Source organism: Alosa pseudoharengus, unplaced genomic scaffold (genome assembly GCF_046254945.1).
Source record: "Alosa pseudoharengus isolate Yale_2024_CS ecotype anadromous, Long Island Sound unplaced genomic scaffold, YU_APseudo_1.1 YU_APseudo_1.1_scf_12, whole genome shotgun sequence".
Taxonomy (NCBI): Eukaryota; Metazoa; Chordata; class Actinopteri; order Clupeiformes; family Clupeidae; genus Alosa; species Alosa pseudoharengus.
The window spans coordinates 16,082,583-16,098,591 of NW_027468587.1; the positions used below are offsets into that span (position 1 = coordinate 16,082,583).

A 16,009-nucleotide genomic window follows, 5' to 3' on the forward strand; every position below is an offset into this window, starting at 1 on the left:
ATTCACCACTTCCACTCACTTCGCAATCTCATTGGCTAATTCGTATCTGTGCTCCGCCTCGTCTGAGATGACGGTGGGTAAGGTCAGCTGAATGTCTGGCAGACCACTGACGATGCAGAAGAATCGTGTAATAAAATGTCTTCAATTGTAATGTCTCCTATTCACGGCAAGATACAACATGATTATTTCTTAAATAGATAACAATAGGCGTTCATAAGGCCAGCACTAGCCTGACGTAGCCATACTCAATTCTAGCAGAGAATCTGATTCTAGTCAGAATGTTGTGGGTGGGGCTAGATTCGGCTGGCTTCCAGGCTAGGCCAGCACAGGCCACAAGAAATGCAGAAAAGTCAACTACCATCTCTAGATGCATTGACAGAAAAAGGGGGGAAACTCATCCTCTGAGCGCAAATACACATTCAATGTTCAGAGCCTTATGCTCCAAAGTTAAGAATTGCAGCAACACATTTCCTTCAATCAATAAACAAAATCTATTTTGGGTTGAACCTCTAAAAGTTAGATTATTGACCTGGTGTATATTCATGTAGACATGATGAATAATTGAGTGTATGAAATACTTATTATTGCTCTAATGTACATTCATATTGACACAAATTGTGTATATTAAAATACTTGTATACTTGGGTAAATATTATGTTTTTACATACATTCATTTTCCATAAATTGACAAATGGTACTTGCAAAGCATTGGATAGTAGCCCTGGCAGCAAATTTAATTTGCTGCCGCTAGGGTGCGTCTAGATTTCTAAGCTAATTGGATAGTGTATAATTTAAAAAAGCTTACAACAACACACATGGAATAAAATCATTTCAGGGGTTATTTCATTTATTTATTTTTAGTTTTTATTGGTATGTATCCAGGCTAGACAGACCTGCAGCTGGAGGCATTCATCAATGACATTTATGAGCAGTAGTAGAGAGTTTGCTTCAAAACAAGATGTGTTTTTTGAAAATCACTAGGTGGAATGTCCAAGGCAAGAGACATTTTTAAATTTTTTTTTTCTCTCGACTAAAACCTAACTTTACACAAATACATCAGGCAGTCACTGAAACAGATTGCTGATTGCTGAAACAGCAATTAAAATGGTCAAAGAACACTAATTAAACTCAAGTGGAAAGTACATTCCATTAAATGACAACATAGGAGTTCAATCAGTTCTTAAATACAAACAGAAAGTGTTTGTACAAAATCATGTTCAAAAACATGAAGCAAAGGGACAAATGGGCAAATGACAAAATGTAAAATGACATTTTGTGTAGAACTGCTTCAATGCATCTTTAAATACACTGTAATAGTGATGTGGATATTCTGGAGCTACTCCACTTTCTGTCCAGGTTTGGGTCCTTCGAGCTTCCGAAGAGTTTCATCCCACTGGGCAAACTGTTTAGACAGCAGGAACATCTGTGCAAGGGTCAAGGATTAACATAGCCTGATCACAGAGACCGAATATGATTACCCACATGAATTCTGGTCACTGCAGAAAGCAGACTGATAGAGCGTTGCAGAGCACAAGTGTGTCATGGCATGACTTTTTCAACCACTAATTGATGATCAGAACAGATCAAAACGAACAACGACGGTTCCATGCTATCCATGTGGGGTTACATGCCCACCAAGTTTTGTGTACCCCGGTCTTTCAGTGTCCCGGGAATCCTTGTTGGTGTACGTCACTAAATGTACACATAAATTATTTTATTGTAAGGCCCCCCATAAACGAAAGTACACTAAACTTTGCATGCATTCGGAGGGTGTCATAATGATCCTACACTTTTAATTTCATGCAGTTTTGACCATGTCAGCCAGAGATATTGTGATGAAAACACCTAATTTTTTGCTTTTTAATTTTTAACTAGGTGGCGCTATACATGAAATAAGTGGTAATGGGATGTGTTAACATGCCCCCTTAAGACCAACATACATAAAAAAAGGTGGACCTCCTAGGCCCTACGGTTCTCGAGATATTCACAGAAAACTGTCTCCGGCCACCTACAGGCCAGTTGGTGTATAGTAACATAAATTAATTTATTGTGTGGCCCCCCATGAACGGAATTCCACGAAACTTGGCGTGCATACAGAGGGTGTCATAATGATCCAAACACTTCCAATTTTGTGCAGTTTTGACTATGTTAGGTCACAGATACCTGCGATTACAACACCTCATTTTACTTTTTAGTGTTTAATTAGGTGGCGCTATACATGAAATGAGTAGTTATGGAATGGGTTGACATGGCCCCTTGAGATAAACATACACAAAAAAATGGTCCTCCTAAACCCTACGGTTCTCAAGATATTCACAGAAAACTTCGCTTCGCGGCGGTCATAATTATTACAGCTTTGTGCATCCGTGTCAGCATTCTTAGTGTGAGGACGGACAATGGACATTAGATATAAAATGTAATGCATGCCTAACTAACAAAACATTTCCTTGTCAAATGCTACAATTAGAAAGACAATAAGGAACACCAGAAAGGATACCATCTTGTTGTACTCTTCAAACAACCTCTTCACTTCCGCAGATAGTTCTTCATTCTGGTCCTATCAGAAAGAAACACAGAAAGTAGTCACAACTTCTGGATAGCTTTGGGTGAAACATAAAAAAAAAGTCACATGCACTAACCCTCAGGGGAGAATCTCGAATCACTGCAACTGTATCAGCCAACCCAACAGAAAACTAGACCACTGTTCCAATTTCCGTACTTCTGTGCTTACAATACCTAATCTGACTGCATAAATGCCTTCACACTGATGGTTATAACAAACTGATTGTGGAAAGCTGGACACTTTTCGCATTCAATGGTCACCACCATCTTGGCTACGTAGCAGAAGGGACCATTTCAAACTTGTGACAATCAGCAGCAGCAGAAGAAAACACACTTTACTGATGTACAAGCATGTTATTACTTTGTCATGTTTTGACAAAGTATGACCATGTCACTATCGAATAAAGGACACCAGTAACGTTATGTTGAAATGTTGTGATCGTCATTTCCATTTAGTGCGCAGAGTTGGTGTTCAACGGTGTTTAGGACGACACTACTTTGTTGAAATTCAAGCACTACAGAAGTAAGAACACAGTGCACAAAACGCACTACATTAAAGTATACTGACTGAAGTACGCAGATTGGAACACAGGGCAGATGTCCTGTTTGAAGTTTGCTTACCTGTTGTTTAATATGGAGCTGTGAAAGACGCTGTAGTTTTGTGGTGAGTTCTGGGACAGCTTTTTTTTGGAAAAAAAAAAAAAGAATTACAACAACAATAATAATAATAAAGATAATAATAATAATAAAAATAATAATAATAATACAACATTAGAGTAGATGTAATGAATACTCTTAAGAGTCATATGAACATCAGTTAAGACAGTTTTGAAGCTCATCTCTCACATTTGATGTGGTTGCTGTCCAGATAAGGCTGCAGAGTGTGGACCTGCTCAAGCATGGATGCTTGAGTACGCAAGAAATCCTCCTCTGTGGTACAAATAGAGGGAATGTTATATTAAATCAATCCTACTTTGTAGTAGAAAAGTTATTTGGTGCTCCTTGCAAGTAATTTCCATGGTCAAGGCCTCCAGTCAGTGAGGGATGCACCTATGAAATTACTGGCAACTGGGTGATCATAAAATAAGAGTAAATCTCGGCTTGTGTATGGCATTTGTGTTACCACATTGCAGTACATAAACATCAAATATGTAGTGGATCTTCAGTACCTGCAAGAATGAATTCCAACTTCATGGCATCTGGTACAGCTATGTAATCAGTGAACTGAGGATCCAAATACTTCAGTAAATCTTCAGCTGAGAAAATGACAGGTAGAAACCGTTGGTTATTGATTACAAACCTATGATAATCAGGTACCATCCTAAGCCAGAAACAACACTACTCTTACTTTTTTTGTGAAGAATCTTGACACGCTCCCTCTTGTTGGCCGTGTTTGCGAGAGCAGCATTGACTTTGCCAAGTGAATCTACACACTGAGCAAAAACAGAATGTGCACAAAAAGGCATCTAAATGAACAGATTGACTGCAATATGCCTAATCACATCAGACTGATGCCACACCCGCTAACGTCAACTAGGAATGACATACACAGGCTAACGTTACATTTTAATAGCAGAGGCCTAGCAATGATACAAAATTAAATAACAGCCAAATAATAGCCTAAGGATAACTAATTCAGCGAGCTCCTTAGCAGTGTATGAAGCACAATTTAACAGCTGATGTCAGCTTTCGCTCAATGGACAGGCAAGTGAAAAAAAATAAATGCCAACTCTAGCTAGCTAGAAGCTGGCAAATACTTCATCACTCCGGACATGTACGTTTGGAATGCGAATGGTGTAACCGCTGTATAGTTATACCTTGACTGTTTTGTTCGGTTTACATCCTCTGTCACCGTAAACACGCTTCTCGAGTATTTGCAGACGTCCATCAAGATCTTCAGTATTATTCCTGCCCTCCATCTTTAGCTAACATTAGCTTAGCTGCTTGGTCTGAAGATATGACGGCTAGAAATGACGTAGGGAGTTAACACGATTATGGGTGAAAGAAAACGCCATCTTTGTGAGGACACTAAATTGGCTTCAGGCCTGTTTCACAATTCACACTAGACATGTAAACTGGGATGTTTGATATTGATAAGATAAAATACAGTTGTCAAAGCTTAATAATTCTGAAGCTAAAAGTAAAATATGTTGAGACGGACATTAATTGTTGCTTTGCCAATGTTCTAAGATTTGGGACCTCCCTAGACTTTAGAGAGAACGAATCATGTCTATATTCCTTTCTACCCAGTTAATGGGTATGCTATTTACTAAACATTTTCAGGGTGCTACGGTTAAATCTACTTAAGAACAGAGCCTATTTTTTGCACCTCTGGCTTCCTTTCTTAATTCCTTTCTTTCCTTTGTTCTTTCTTTTCTTTCTGTCTTTGTTATTCTACTGTGCTTTACAATCTCAGACATGTTGCCATCAACTTCCTGTTGTAGTTGATCATAGGAGTTTAAGAATTGTAGTCGGCACCTGTTTGGAAAGCCTGATAAATTCTGGAAATCTAGTGAAAAATTATCTGTGCATATATTACATTGTATTGTCTCATGTTTTATGCTTACAGCAATGACAATTGAAACCTTTAAACATAGGGCTTCTAATAGGCCTACTGATAATGGCAGTTAGCTTGTACTTCTTCCCTGCATTCTTTAGTCTATGCAAGTCTATGATGCATCTTCCGCTTTACCTCTAATTCTTCATTTAGCTGATGTCCTATTAAGCAGATGGTCTTATTAAATCTGCTCTGTCAGTGTCAGCGTTTTAAATCTGCTTTTAAGATGCACTTTTACAAAATATAATTTATTAATAACTGATGTATCTATCTTTCTTTTGTTTCACATTGTTATTTTATTGTAATTGTTGTTGTTGTTGTTGTTGTTATCATAATGGCCAATGGCCATCCTCTTTTAACCTTTCCCAGTTTTGCTTGTGTTTGAGTTTTACACAATAAATTGTTGAAGCACACTGAACAACCACAATACATTTTAGCACAATAAACTTTAACACCACAAAACAGCTGACATCCACTGACTAACTGACTTGCTGAAAAATTGTGATCAATTAAATATAATTTAAATAAGTGTGCAATAAAAGTGTGTATTCATATTTGCATGTTGACACTATTGAGAGCTAGGCCCAAATGAGACAAAAAAAACAACAATGAATTAAACTCCTACTTAGCCTACTTTTATTTTCGTGCTCTATATCTGTGAATTTTTTGTGAAATTGTTTGCATGAGACATAACTGACTTTAATTTAATTGATTTTAAATGGTTTCCAAGGCTTTTTTAACAGTCAGGCTAACCTTAATCCAAAACCAAGGCTCTAATAATCCCTTGATTTTAATCTTGGATTAAACGCCCTTGCATACAAATGAAGGACTCCAAAAACTGAAATCTGACATGCAAAATGGATACATTTAGGGTTTCAACCCTTAGACGTGCATGAAAACATCTCTGAACAAAAAACACTACAAAAGAGTAACACTGTTTCATAGATGACAGGTTGACTTTCACCCACCCTCCACCACGCCTCTGGAAGAATGAGGCACAAAATAGCCTACCTGCTGACAAAAAGCGCTGAGCCTAAAGAGAGAAAACAATCTGAAGAGACCATCCTTGCACCACTCAGACAACTCATTAATGACAAGAGAGGTTATAAATTAGAGGTCCCAGCTGTTTATGGTGCCCTGCCATTAAAACCATCGCCAAATTTAAGCGTTGGCGAAGGCCCTCTATGGAATCCGCATGCGCAATAGTCCTCTCCACGCTCCTTTTTCGAGGCAACTGACACAGGAGCCGCAGCACTACGCTCAACGAGGGATACACGACTGTGATGCTCCAAATAACATGATTTTCGTATGCGGTGGACCCCTACAATTACTTTAACTTTAGCTAGAATCCACATTAAACATCCACATCTATAAAAGGTGGAAGACTTGTCGATTTGTGTGACCTTGTGCTGAATGTCATTTTAAAAGGATTTGGATCTCTACGCGGTAAGTGTGATAGCCTAAATTCATGTCAAATGGGGATGCGGGTGATTATATGTTTCTGGTGGCATGAAGACGGATCGTTGCCATCTAACCCCCCTCTGAAATTTGAAATAGGGTTCCCTTATGATTACATTCGAAATGTGGCCAGCTCCGGTCCTATGCAGAGGTATTGCCCGGCCGGCACGTTGTACCAGCCTACCTTAGCTTTCATCGGTTCTGCGATGACTGTGGCCGTTTCAGCAATGAATAGCTAATCGTGCACATTTTAGGGATGTACCTTCTAGATAGCTTACTTGTGCATTTTGTCAGCATTAAACTAAAAACACGTATATTTTAATTGTTGCATATGTAGCAAAGGCTATACGTGGTGATGAACCTCTTTTGCGCGTATAGGCTATAATATACCCAACTCTAATCTGAGGGGAGGAAGGGGCGTCATTGTAAAGGATTTAAAATGTATCAGTTTACCCCCATGGCGTGGTTATACACATTGTTTCAGATGGCGCATTTTAGTAGGTTCGGGGGGGGGGGGGGGGGGGCTTGAAGATTTCCGTTGGAATTAGAGTACAGAGTACCTTGAAAGGCCACACATCCCAGCCGGGAAACCTGCTGACCAATCCTTCCCAGTGCCTTTGTGCTGCACGATGCTCGGCTTCTCCTGACTGGCTGTCTCATACCAAATGGATCAGTAATGGAGTCATCGTCCAAGGTCCTCTGGTGTGATGGGCTGACAAAGCAAAATATCTGATTTGTCATGAGCAATTTCAGGTATATGATTGGGGAATTTTGGCCTATTTATTTATTTATTTATTTATTACATTTAATTACCAACATGTTAAGCATAGACTAAAACACATATCCTCTGATGAACTGACATAGTCATACTCAGTTAAAGCCATTGGATGTTAGACCTGTTAATGAAGCTAGTGTTTTGACCACCCACCCCTGCATTTCCCTGCCTGGTCCAACCTATCACCCGCTTTCTTGTGTTTATGAATTTCTGCACGTCCAATCCGAGACATCGAGTATCTGGTTGTTTAAAGACTATCAGAAGGCTCAGAGAGGCCTGTGGGAATATGATCTTCCAATGATATATGGGATTTGACCTAATTTAAAACAAAATACATAAAGTAGTGTCAGGTATTGCCCTATAATAGAACTTAATCATGTTTGTCTTGTATTATTAAATGAATAACATTTCTGGTATTTCCTTTTTGAAGAAAAAGCCAGACCGGCTGAAAGATGGAAATCCTCACTCATCTCATCAATGACACTATGGAGTTCTACAAATGGGGCCTGACCATTGCAGGTGACTTTCTGTACTGGGTGTACGGGATCCATCTGTGTCCCTTAAATCTGATATGTTTCCATTTCTGGGACCAGATAAATTAAATAAAGCAACACACTGGAACAACCTCTTCCTTCAGCAGTATAGGGTTTCTGTGATAACTCTAATTTAATTGACCATGAGCTCTGTAGAAGTATTTTGTAACAAACTTTACTTTTTGCTCACATGTGTAGACAAACACAGAGACGAGGAGGAAATATGATCAGGGATTTAGTGGAGGCTAAACGCAAGGAAACACAGTTTATCAACCTCTTAAATTTCAGAAATAGAGTTTATGCACCTCTTATAGAGTTTATGCACACTGTATTATCCACGTTCACAATATGTACACTCATCAACACTCTAGGAATCATTTAATACCATTGGTATTGTTATAAACATTGGACAATAACCTCCTCATCAAACACCCTCTTAAAAATCCGATGCCGCATGGCGCAGTCCACCTTACCATGATGGCAGAATTCATTGTTTACCCACCTCTTATTTTACCACTGCACCTCTGGATATGATAGCCTCTGTTGAATGAAAACCTTCAACCTTTGTAGCAGTAGTAGAGGTATTGCTGTACCTGCAGCAAGAATATAGCATATAGGCTACCAAAATACAAAATTATTGCATGTTATTGGATTGACATTTGCAAGACTGAACAATCAAATACCCACCTCTGGATCTACATCAGCGAGTAGAGTATATATTTAATGCCATGACGTTTCTTGTCTTCTGTTCATGTCATGTCTTGCAGACAAGCGTGTGGAGAAATGGCCCTTGATGGACTCTCCGCTCCCAACGCTGGCCATCAGCTCATCTTATCTGCTCTTCCTGTGGCTGGGGCCCAAGTACATGAAGAACCGAGAGCCTTTTCAACTTCGAAAGACTCTCATTGTGTACAACTTCAGCATGGTCTTCTTCAATTTTTTCATTTTTAAAGAGGTGGGTGCTAACAGCACTCGAGTGTAGTGCTAAATAGGTTTTATGATGGCCATGTGTTTCTTGCTCCTTAATTCTTTTGTTTAAATGTATGGAATCCTGGGCTTTGGGTTCACCTATCACACACTCTTCATTTCTGTTGGTATTTGTTGTGATAGTATGACTACACTTATCTTTGTGCAAGCTCACACAAAAAGGAGGTTAAAACATGTTAAGGTTCTGCATAGAATCATTTTCAATGTAAATGTTTGACAACCAAAAACATTTTTTGCACACATAAAAGAGCACAGCTGAATATTGCCAAAGAATTCTGAACACAGCATTATATTGCTAATGAACACTATATTATATAGTTGCATTTACGAGTAGACATGCATTTTTTAAATATGCCTGTTCATGTGGTTATGTTTTAGCTCTTCCTTGCTGCACGGGCAGCAAACTACAGTTACATCTGCCAGCCAGTGGACTACTCAGAAGACCCTAATGAAGTGCGGGTGAGTGCTTCCCTGAAAAGGCTCTTATGGAAGTAGATTAGCCGTGGCGTGGCAGGGTCTGATCCTGACTGTGTCTTGCAAGGAGTAAAGAGACACTGTGTAGACTACCGTGGAACACGATACCTCAGCCCTTTTTTAACTGGACCAAACCATGCAGCCGAGCCACAGGGGAATTTGATTTCACATCTTTGTGACACTGTTTCCACTGAGGTCACGGCCACTGCTTGTATTGTTGTACAACAAGGTAGTGGTAGTAGTGGGGGGGGGGGGGGTTAAAAAAGGCATAGCACAGGTAATTTAGTGACTGTTGGTAAAGGGATTAAATGTGTTTTGCATATTTGCCTTCTGGGTTTGAGCTGCCCACTTTAGGCAGAATTAAGCCGTTTGGGACGATTTCCGGTAGATGGATTAAGCCTAGTCCATTTGTCTGTTTAGGACTACATAGAGCTGAGCTATTAATCAAATTAATCATCAATTATGACTTACGATTATGAAAACAACATATTATTTTGCTGCATTCCGATTTACATTTTGCCTAGTTTGAGCCCAATAGGACCAGGTTTAATCCATGCGTGGGAAACTTGCTTCTTTTTGCCTTGAACAGGTGGCGGCAGCGCTGTGGTGGTATTTCATTTCAAAGGGAGTGGAGTACCTTGACACAGTCTTTTTCATCCTGCGGAAGAAGTTCAACCAGATCAGCTTCCTGCATGTGTACCACCACTGCACCATGTTCACGCTTTGGTGGATCGGAATCAAATGGGTGGCTGGAGGACAATGTGAGTCCTGAGTTTACCCTAACTCATTAGATAAATACTTTGTGTACATAATGCCCAGGAAGGATAATAAGGGCAACCTCATATAGCCAAGAAGATGCATTAAACATGGGGCTTCTTTACCACTAAACTGAGTTATTTCTACCACAGCTGGTTAAATATTTTGAAAAGTCATATCAAATAGAAATGGTGTAAATACGGCTACTTCTGTTGTATGCAGTATGATACAATAGGATATTTAGCAAATTACTTGTAGACAGATCGTTTTCCAACCCATTGTTGGCCCCAGGTTTCTTAAAATTATATAAAAAAAAAGGGAGATATAATAGAATAATGACAATTTGTTTGTCATATTTTAATAGTTTTATTCTGGACTGTTTTCATGAATGCACAGAGTAAACACATGTCGGTACATGAAAGTATGTACTACTTAAAGGTAGTACATACTAGTGTCACCCATGGCTGTGGAGGGCACTGTCATTAAGGAGTAGGGTTTGATGCAGCCCCAGACTTTGGGATGCCCTTGATGGGAAAAGGAGATTGACGTCAGAGTCACTTCATTGAAATAACGAACACAATAAATATATATGTAAACAGACACTAACACACATTTTGTTTACCCTGAAAAATACAGAAAGTCTTTCCTCTTTACTCCTTTCATTATTATGTGTGTAGGGTTGCATTTCACATAGCTCTGTCCACTTCCACTTCCCCTGAATTGGTTTCAAATGGCACTTAATGTGGCTAAAGGTGGTTTCTCGTGAACGCACAGAATGGAAGTGGGTATGGAGAGTGTAGAGTCTAGTTTGGAAAGGGCCCAGCATCATGTCAAATGTTAATATAGGTAATAACCCTGTAATAACCCTCTCTTTTCTCCTCTGTCAGCTTTCTTTGGTGCCCATATGAATGCTGCTATCCACGTTCTCATGTACCTCTACTATGGGCTTGCAGCCTGTGGACCAAAGGTGCAGAAATACCTCTGGTGGAAGAAGTACTTAACCATCATCCAGATGGTAAATATCTAAAATCTATTGTAAATGTGATCGGCCAAGAAATATGAAGCATCAATCACTGTAAAGTAAATGAAGCTGTTTGATTGGACAAGTGGCATTGCATCAATGTTGGTATTTGTTGTAGATACATATTGATGTACTATTTGTATCACTGCATTATAGCGACATCCTGTTATTACATTGCATGGAAATACATTTGTTGGAATCATGTTAGATATGTCTGTCTTTTTGTCAGACCAAACAACATAGCCTAAATATTGTTTAATTTAATCGCTGTTAGGGAGGAATACTGATCTGGTGTGTAAACAAACTACCAGAATGATTACATAGCAGATGTACCCAGGGACATGTATTAGATATTGTCCTCAGTGTTATATTCTCATAATGAAGGTCTTCTCCCACACAATACTGTCTCTAGCTGACTGATAGATAGTTAATTACGTTTACCTGCCTACTTAAGCGGAATCCTTTTCTCATCTCATTTATTAGATCCAGTTCCATGTCACCATCGGCCACACCGCTCTGTCCCTGTACATCGACTGCCAGTTCCCACATTGGATGCACTGGGCTCTGATTGGCTACGCCATCACCTTCATCATCCTCTTCGGGAACTTCTACTACCAGACCTACCGCCGCCAGCCACGGCGCGAGGCCCCCGCCAAAGTGGGCAAGTCCGTCTCCAACGGCGTTCCCAACGGGGCCGTCCCGATGAGCAACGGAGTGGCTGGGAAACTGGAGGACAAGCCGGTAGAGAACGGCAGGCGGAAGAGGAAGGGCAGGGCGAAGCGTGACTAAAAAGGTGGGGGGAGAGAGGAGCGGGCGAGCCGGTTTCCCTGTGGACTCTCGGTTGACCACAGCGCTGGAGAGGGAAAGAGGGTTGGTTGGTTTGTGATGTGAGCTAATGTGATGTCAAACCACTCATTGGTGATGATGTGGGGCTGCAATAGGGGAACCAGCTGGTATATGGAGGCTGTAACTGAAGGGGTTCTGGGTTTGGTGGGTGGGTCATATACAGTTGGGTTAATCGTAGTCGAAGATATTGTGTTCATTTATCATTGCAGAAAACGCAGGAGTTTTCCTCCCTGTACAGCAACTGTTTCTTTTGTGTTTTGTGTTAGGGCCCTGCTGTACAGGGATTAGAACACACATCACATAGTCAGGCATTCATGTAGGGTTTAAATCCCTCTCAATCAACTCACATTATGCCCTTCCAATCGACCAGTGTTTGGAAATTTCGTTATATTACAATTTTATGTGTATGCCTTTTTTACATTCAAACATATCTCTTTTTTGTCTTTATGCGATCAATCATGTCTTGTTAAATTATGTTAGACTGTGTGTGTGTGTGTGGGTGTCCTCTCAGTGAGATTTTGAGAGTGACAGCTTGTTTGTGTACATTATGTCTGGTCACAGTCATTCCGCTGGAATGTCAGTTGTAAAAGGATGGCTTCCCGTGTAATATGTTGGGGCTGTGTTGTCTACCAGTTTTACCAAGTCACCTGATATCTTTGAACACAGTGGAAATATGAGTATGAAGTACTATAGCTAGTAACTACTAGTACTAGTAACATAAGTTATATTATAGATATATATGTATATTTCCACAAAGAAAAACAGAAATCCTCTCTCATGCATTGGGACTGCCAATTGGACTGTTACAAACCAAGAAGTTGTGTACTGATTTTGACCCTTTGTCATTTTGATACAGAATGCTATGGAATGATGTTGCAAAATGTTTTGTATTTATTTTATCAAAAGCTGTAATTTAGATATTAACTGTGTTGTTATTTGGCTTGGCAGCAATCATGCATGCTGATTTGAAACTTAACTGCAAAAGATTAGGCATTAGAAAACATCCCATCACGCATACGATTCACACTTGGTGATGGCTGGGTTTCTACCAAGGGAAATTATATCTAAAAAATTGGAACAAGATGGCGCCCCATTAACGTACAGTACATATTAGTTTAGATGGGCACTGTTGAAATTAAGATTATTAGTACAAGCCTAACTGAACCACTGAAGGAGTGTGTGATGTGCTATTGTGTCTGTCTGTTGCAAAACAATACTGAGCTCATTTGCAGAACTCTGTTACATGTTAAGCAATGTGTTTAATGCTATATGTCATGTTCCTCCCCACTTGATTTCTTCCAAAATAGTAATATAATACTTGAGAATGGAAATGTATTATTTATTGTCTTGTGTTCCTAAATATTTATTTTCTTTTTTTAATGTTGTATATGCTGTGCAGTTTTGTACATTGCGCATTTGGGAATATGTAAAGGTCATGGAAGACATTTATTCTCTTTTTTAAATGACCAACTCTGACAGCCTCTTGCTGTCGATATATTAAACTGGATGCCAATGTAAGTGAGTCATTTTAGTTTATTACTTATAGTCCTGTGATTGCATTTCTATGCAATACTTATTTAGATAACTCATACAAACTTAACTGGTGCGTTCCTGTTTTGCTCCATGCAATTATAATTCAGAATACATATTCTTCTTACTAGTACATTTTGAATTTCTTAAAATGTTGCTGAACAATCAGATCTAATCATATTAGACATTACAGCTGAACAATAATGTGATATACTTGATGTGAGCGCTTCCTAACTTTTAAGAAAAGGTTTGTAACCAGAACAATATTGATAGGCTGTCTATTGTACACAAGAGGGCAGTATTGTCCAATATAGTAGGAGCTGTTTCTACTCATGACTCATTCTACTCAGTGAAATATGTCAAAGTGCACAGCTCACAGAATCTATTAGGAAAAGCGACTCAGCATTGCTTATAACCTATCTTACCTTATTGACCACCACAACTATATCCTCATGCTATGCCATCCATTGTTTTTGAGTAATAAAATACAAAATGATATGTTTCAATGACATGGTCTTAATCTCCTCTCCCTCCCTTCCTGTGATTCCATCCTGTAGTATTTGGTGCCATGGGATGAGTCATTACGCATCCTGCACGTCCAAATCTCCCTTCCCCCCTCTCCTAATTATTTGAAGTTACCCCCCTCATGAAGAGACCAGCTGTAGTTTCCTGGGTCCCCCCACTCCTCTGCTTCCTCTCCACCCATTACTGGCCACACAGACCCTTGAGGACCAATCCGGTCGCAGCTACTCCTCCCTTTCATTAAAAGGCTGCTGCAGAGAAAGGGGGGGGGGGGGTTGTCCTAGGCAACGGGGATGCAGCTGAGCCCCTCAGAATTGATTTTTTTTTTTATAAAGTCATAAATCAAAACTGTTCTTGAGAGAGATATTGTAGGTTTTCACTGTGAGGTGTTGATTGTTCATTGGCTAGTCATATTTTATAAATGGCGGTTGTTGTGCACTGGCATGAACATATTCATGGGTCTAATTAAACTGTCAGTTGCAAACAAAGACCTCAGAAAATGTCCCTGGAGAATCATTGGTTTTACACAGAGATAACTGCAAATTAAATATTTATCTTCCTTTAACTTCCTTCCTTCCAGCTGTACACTGTGCAGAACGCAGGTCTCAATATTTCCTTGCCTTTGTTGCTTCCTCTGAGGGCAGCAGAAGAAACAAATATTTTGTTTTTGACACTCTTTGACAGGCGGTAAGATCATTCCTCCTCCTTAACGCAGGTCATAGAGGGAGCTGAGGCCTACTCTGCGGCAGACAGCTCCTTGTCTCTGATTCTCCACGGATGCCATAGTAATGCAATCCTCCTCCTGGCTGCTGGAAAGCCCAGTGCAAGGAAGAGTGGCACAGGCAACAGAGGACGTCGGATTTACCCTCATCTGACCCTGCAGCAGCGAGGGAAAAAGAAAGAAAAAAAACATGGTTGGTGCCATCATTGCTAAACAAAGCAATATGATAGTGCTCTCAACAGTGCAGAGAAAGGTTGCTTGTATTGCCACTTAAATTTCGAACATTTCTAAATCCCTTTCCCATGGCACTTTACTGCAGTGACTGAACACCATGTACTACATAGGATTGTTCAAGTTTTAATTTGTTGGAAAAGTAATCTTTAAATTGTTTAAAATGGTTATTGTACCTCACAGAACAAAGCCTTTCTTTACCAAATACTTTGTTTTACCTTTTAATGATGGTTTTTAAGATGAAAGTATTTTATTATAAAGCTAATTTTTCCAAAACATTTTCCATACTACACAAAGATCTTCATAAAAAAGGATCCTTTGTTGAGACTTTGGGTATCTTGGTTGTGGTGTACCTTAATGCTGTAAGGTGGTGTGCCTTCATTAATATGTATAAGAGGTCAACTCACTCATCTGGTGTTATCCTGACGGAACCTATAGTATATAATGCAGGTCAGTGTAATTCAGACTGGTCACCTCAATGGTTAATTGTGAAATGACCTGCACAGGTCAGATCTGCCTGCATCAGCACAATAGAAAACAAATTTACATTCTGAGTGTATCTACACACTGGTGACAAAATGTTTGTGAGATAAGTTTTTAAGATGGATATGCAGTGTCCAGTGTCAGTGAGTTGTCCTTATTGTACATGGAGAGAAGGTTGATGAGATTGTCCTTTCTGAACTGTTTTTTCTTTAAGCTTGCCCAGCCAAAGTCAGAACATTGGCAAGATTCCCCTTTCTAAGGCCTTGGAAGATACACATTGGAAAAACCAATAGCACACCCAAAAGAACTCACTTTGTATGTCTTACATCTCTTTGAATCCAACCTGGGATATATCTTTGAATGTCCTCCAAAATGAATGAAATCAGCGATCAGGTGTATCTGTAGGTCAGAGAGTTTGAAGGCCATACAAATATTTGACTGAGACATCAGAGAGGACAAAGGGGAGGTTGTAGGGGGGAGGGGAGATGAGCACAGCTTGTGAGGAGGATGTGATGTCACACCAGATGGTACGTGTCCTGCTGGCTGGCTGACT

At 39.7% G+C, this 16,009-nt stretch overlaps 2 protein-coding genes across 2 annotated transcripts; one reads left to right on the forward strand and one right to left on the reverse strand.

Annotated features, from left to right (window-relative positions):
- Nucleotides 1-821: 821 nt before the first annotated feature.
- On the reverse strand, nucleotides 822-4,511 carry dctn3 (dynactin 3 (p22)). Its single transcript, XM_076280262.1, has 7 exons — nucleotides 4,380-4,511; nucleotides 3,911-3,995; nucleotides 3,732-3,818; nucleotides 3,409-3,492; nucleotides 3,184-3,242; nucleotides 2,498-2,557; nucleotides 822-1,423 (listed from the first exon to the last, which is right to left on the reverse strand). The coding sequence occupies exons 1-7, from the start codon at nucleotides 4,479-4,481 to the stop codon at nucleotides 1,337-1,339; spliced, it is 564 nt and encodes a 187-aa protein (XP_076136377.1). The 5' UTR covers nucleotides 4,482-4,511; the 3' UTR covers nucleotides 822-1,336.
- A 3,293-nt stretch (nucleotides 4,512-7,804) lies between these two features.
- On the forward strand, nucleotides 7,805-11,912 carry elovl4a (ELOVL fatty acid elongase 4a). The gene is made up of 6 exons (XM_076279437.1): nucleotides 7,805-7,871; nucleotides 8,653-8,840; nucleotides 9,251-9,331; nucleotides 9,936-10,107; nucleotides 10,990-11,117; nucleotides 11,607-11,912. Exons 1-6 carry the CDS (start codon nucleotides 7,805-7,807, stop codon nucleotides 11,910-11,912), a joined length of 942 nt encoding a protein of 313 aa, XP_076135552.1.
- Nucleotides 11,913-16,009: the final 4,097 nt, after the last annotated feature.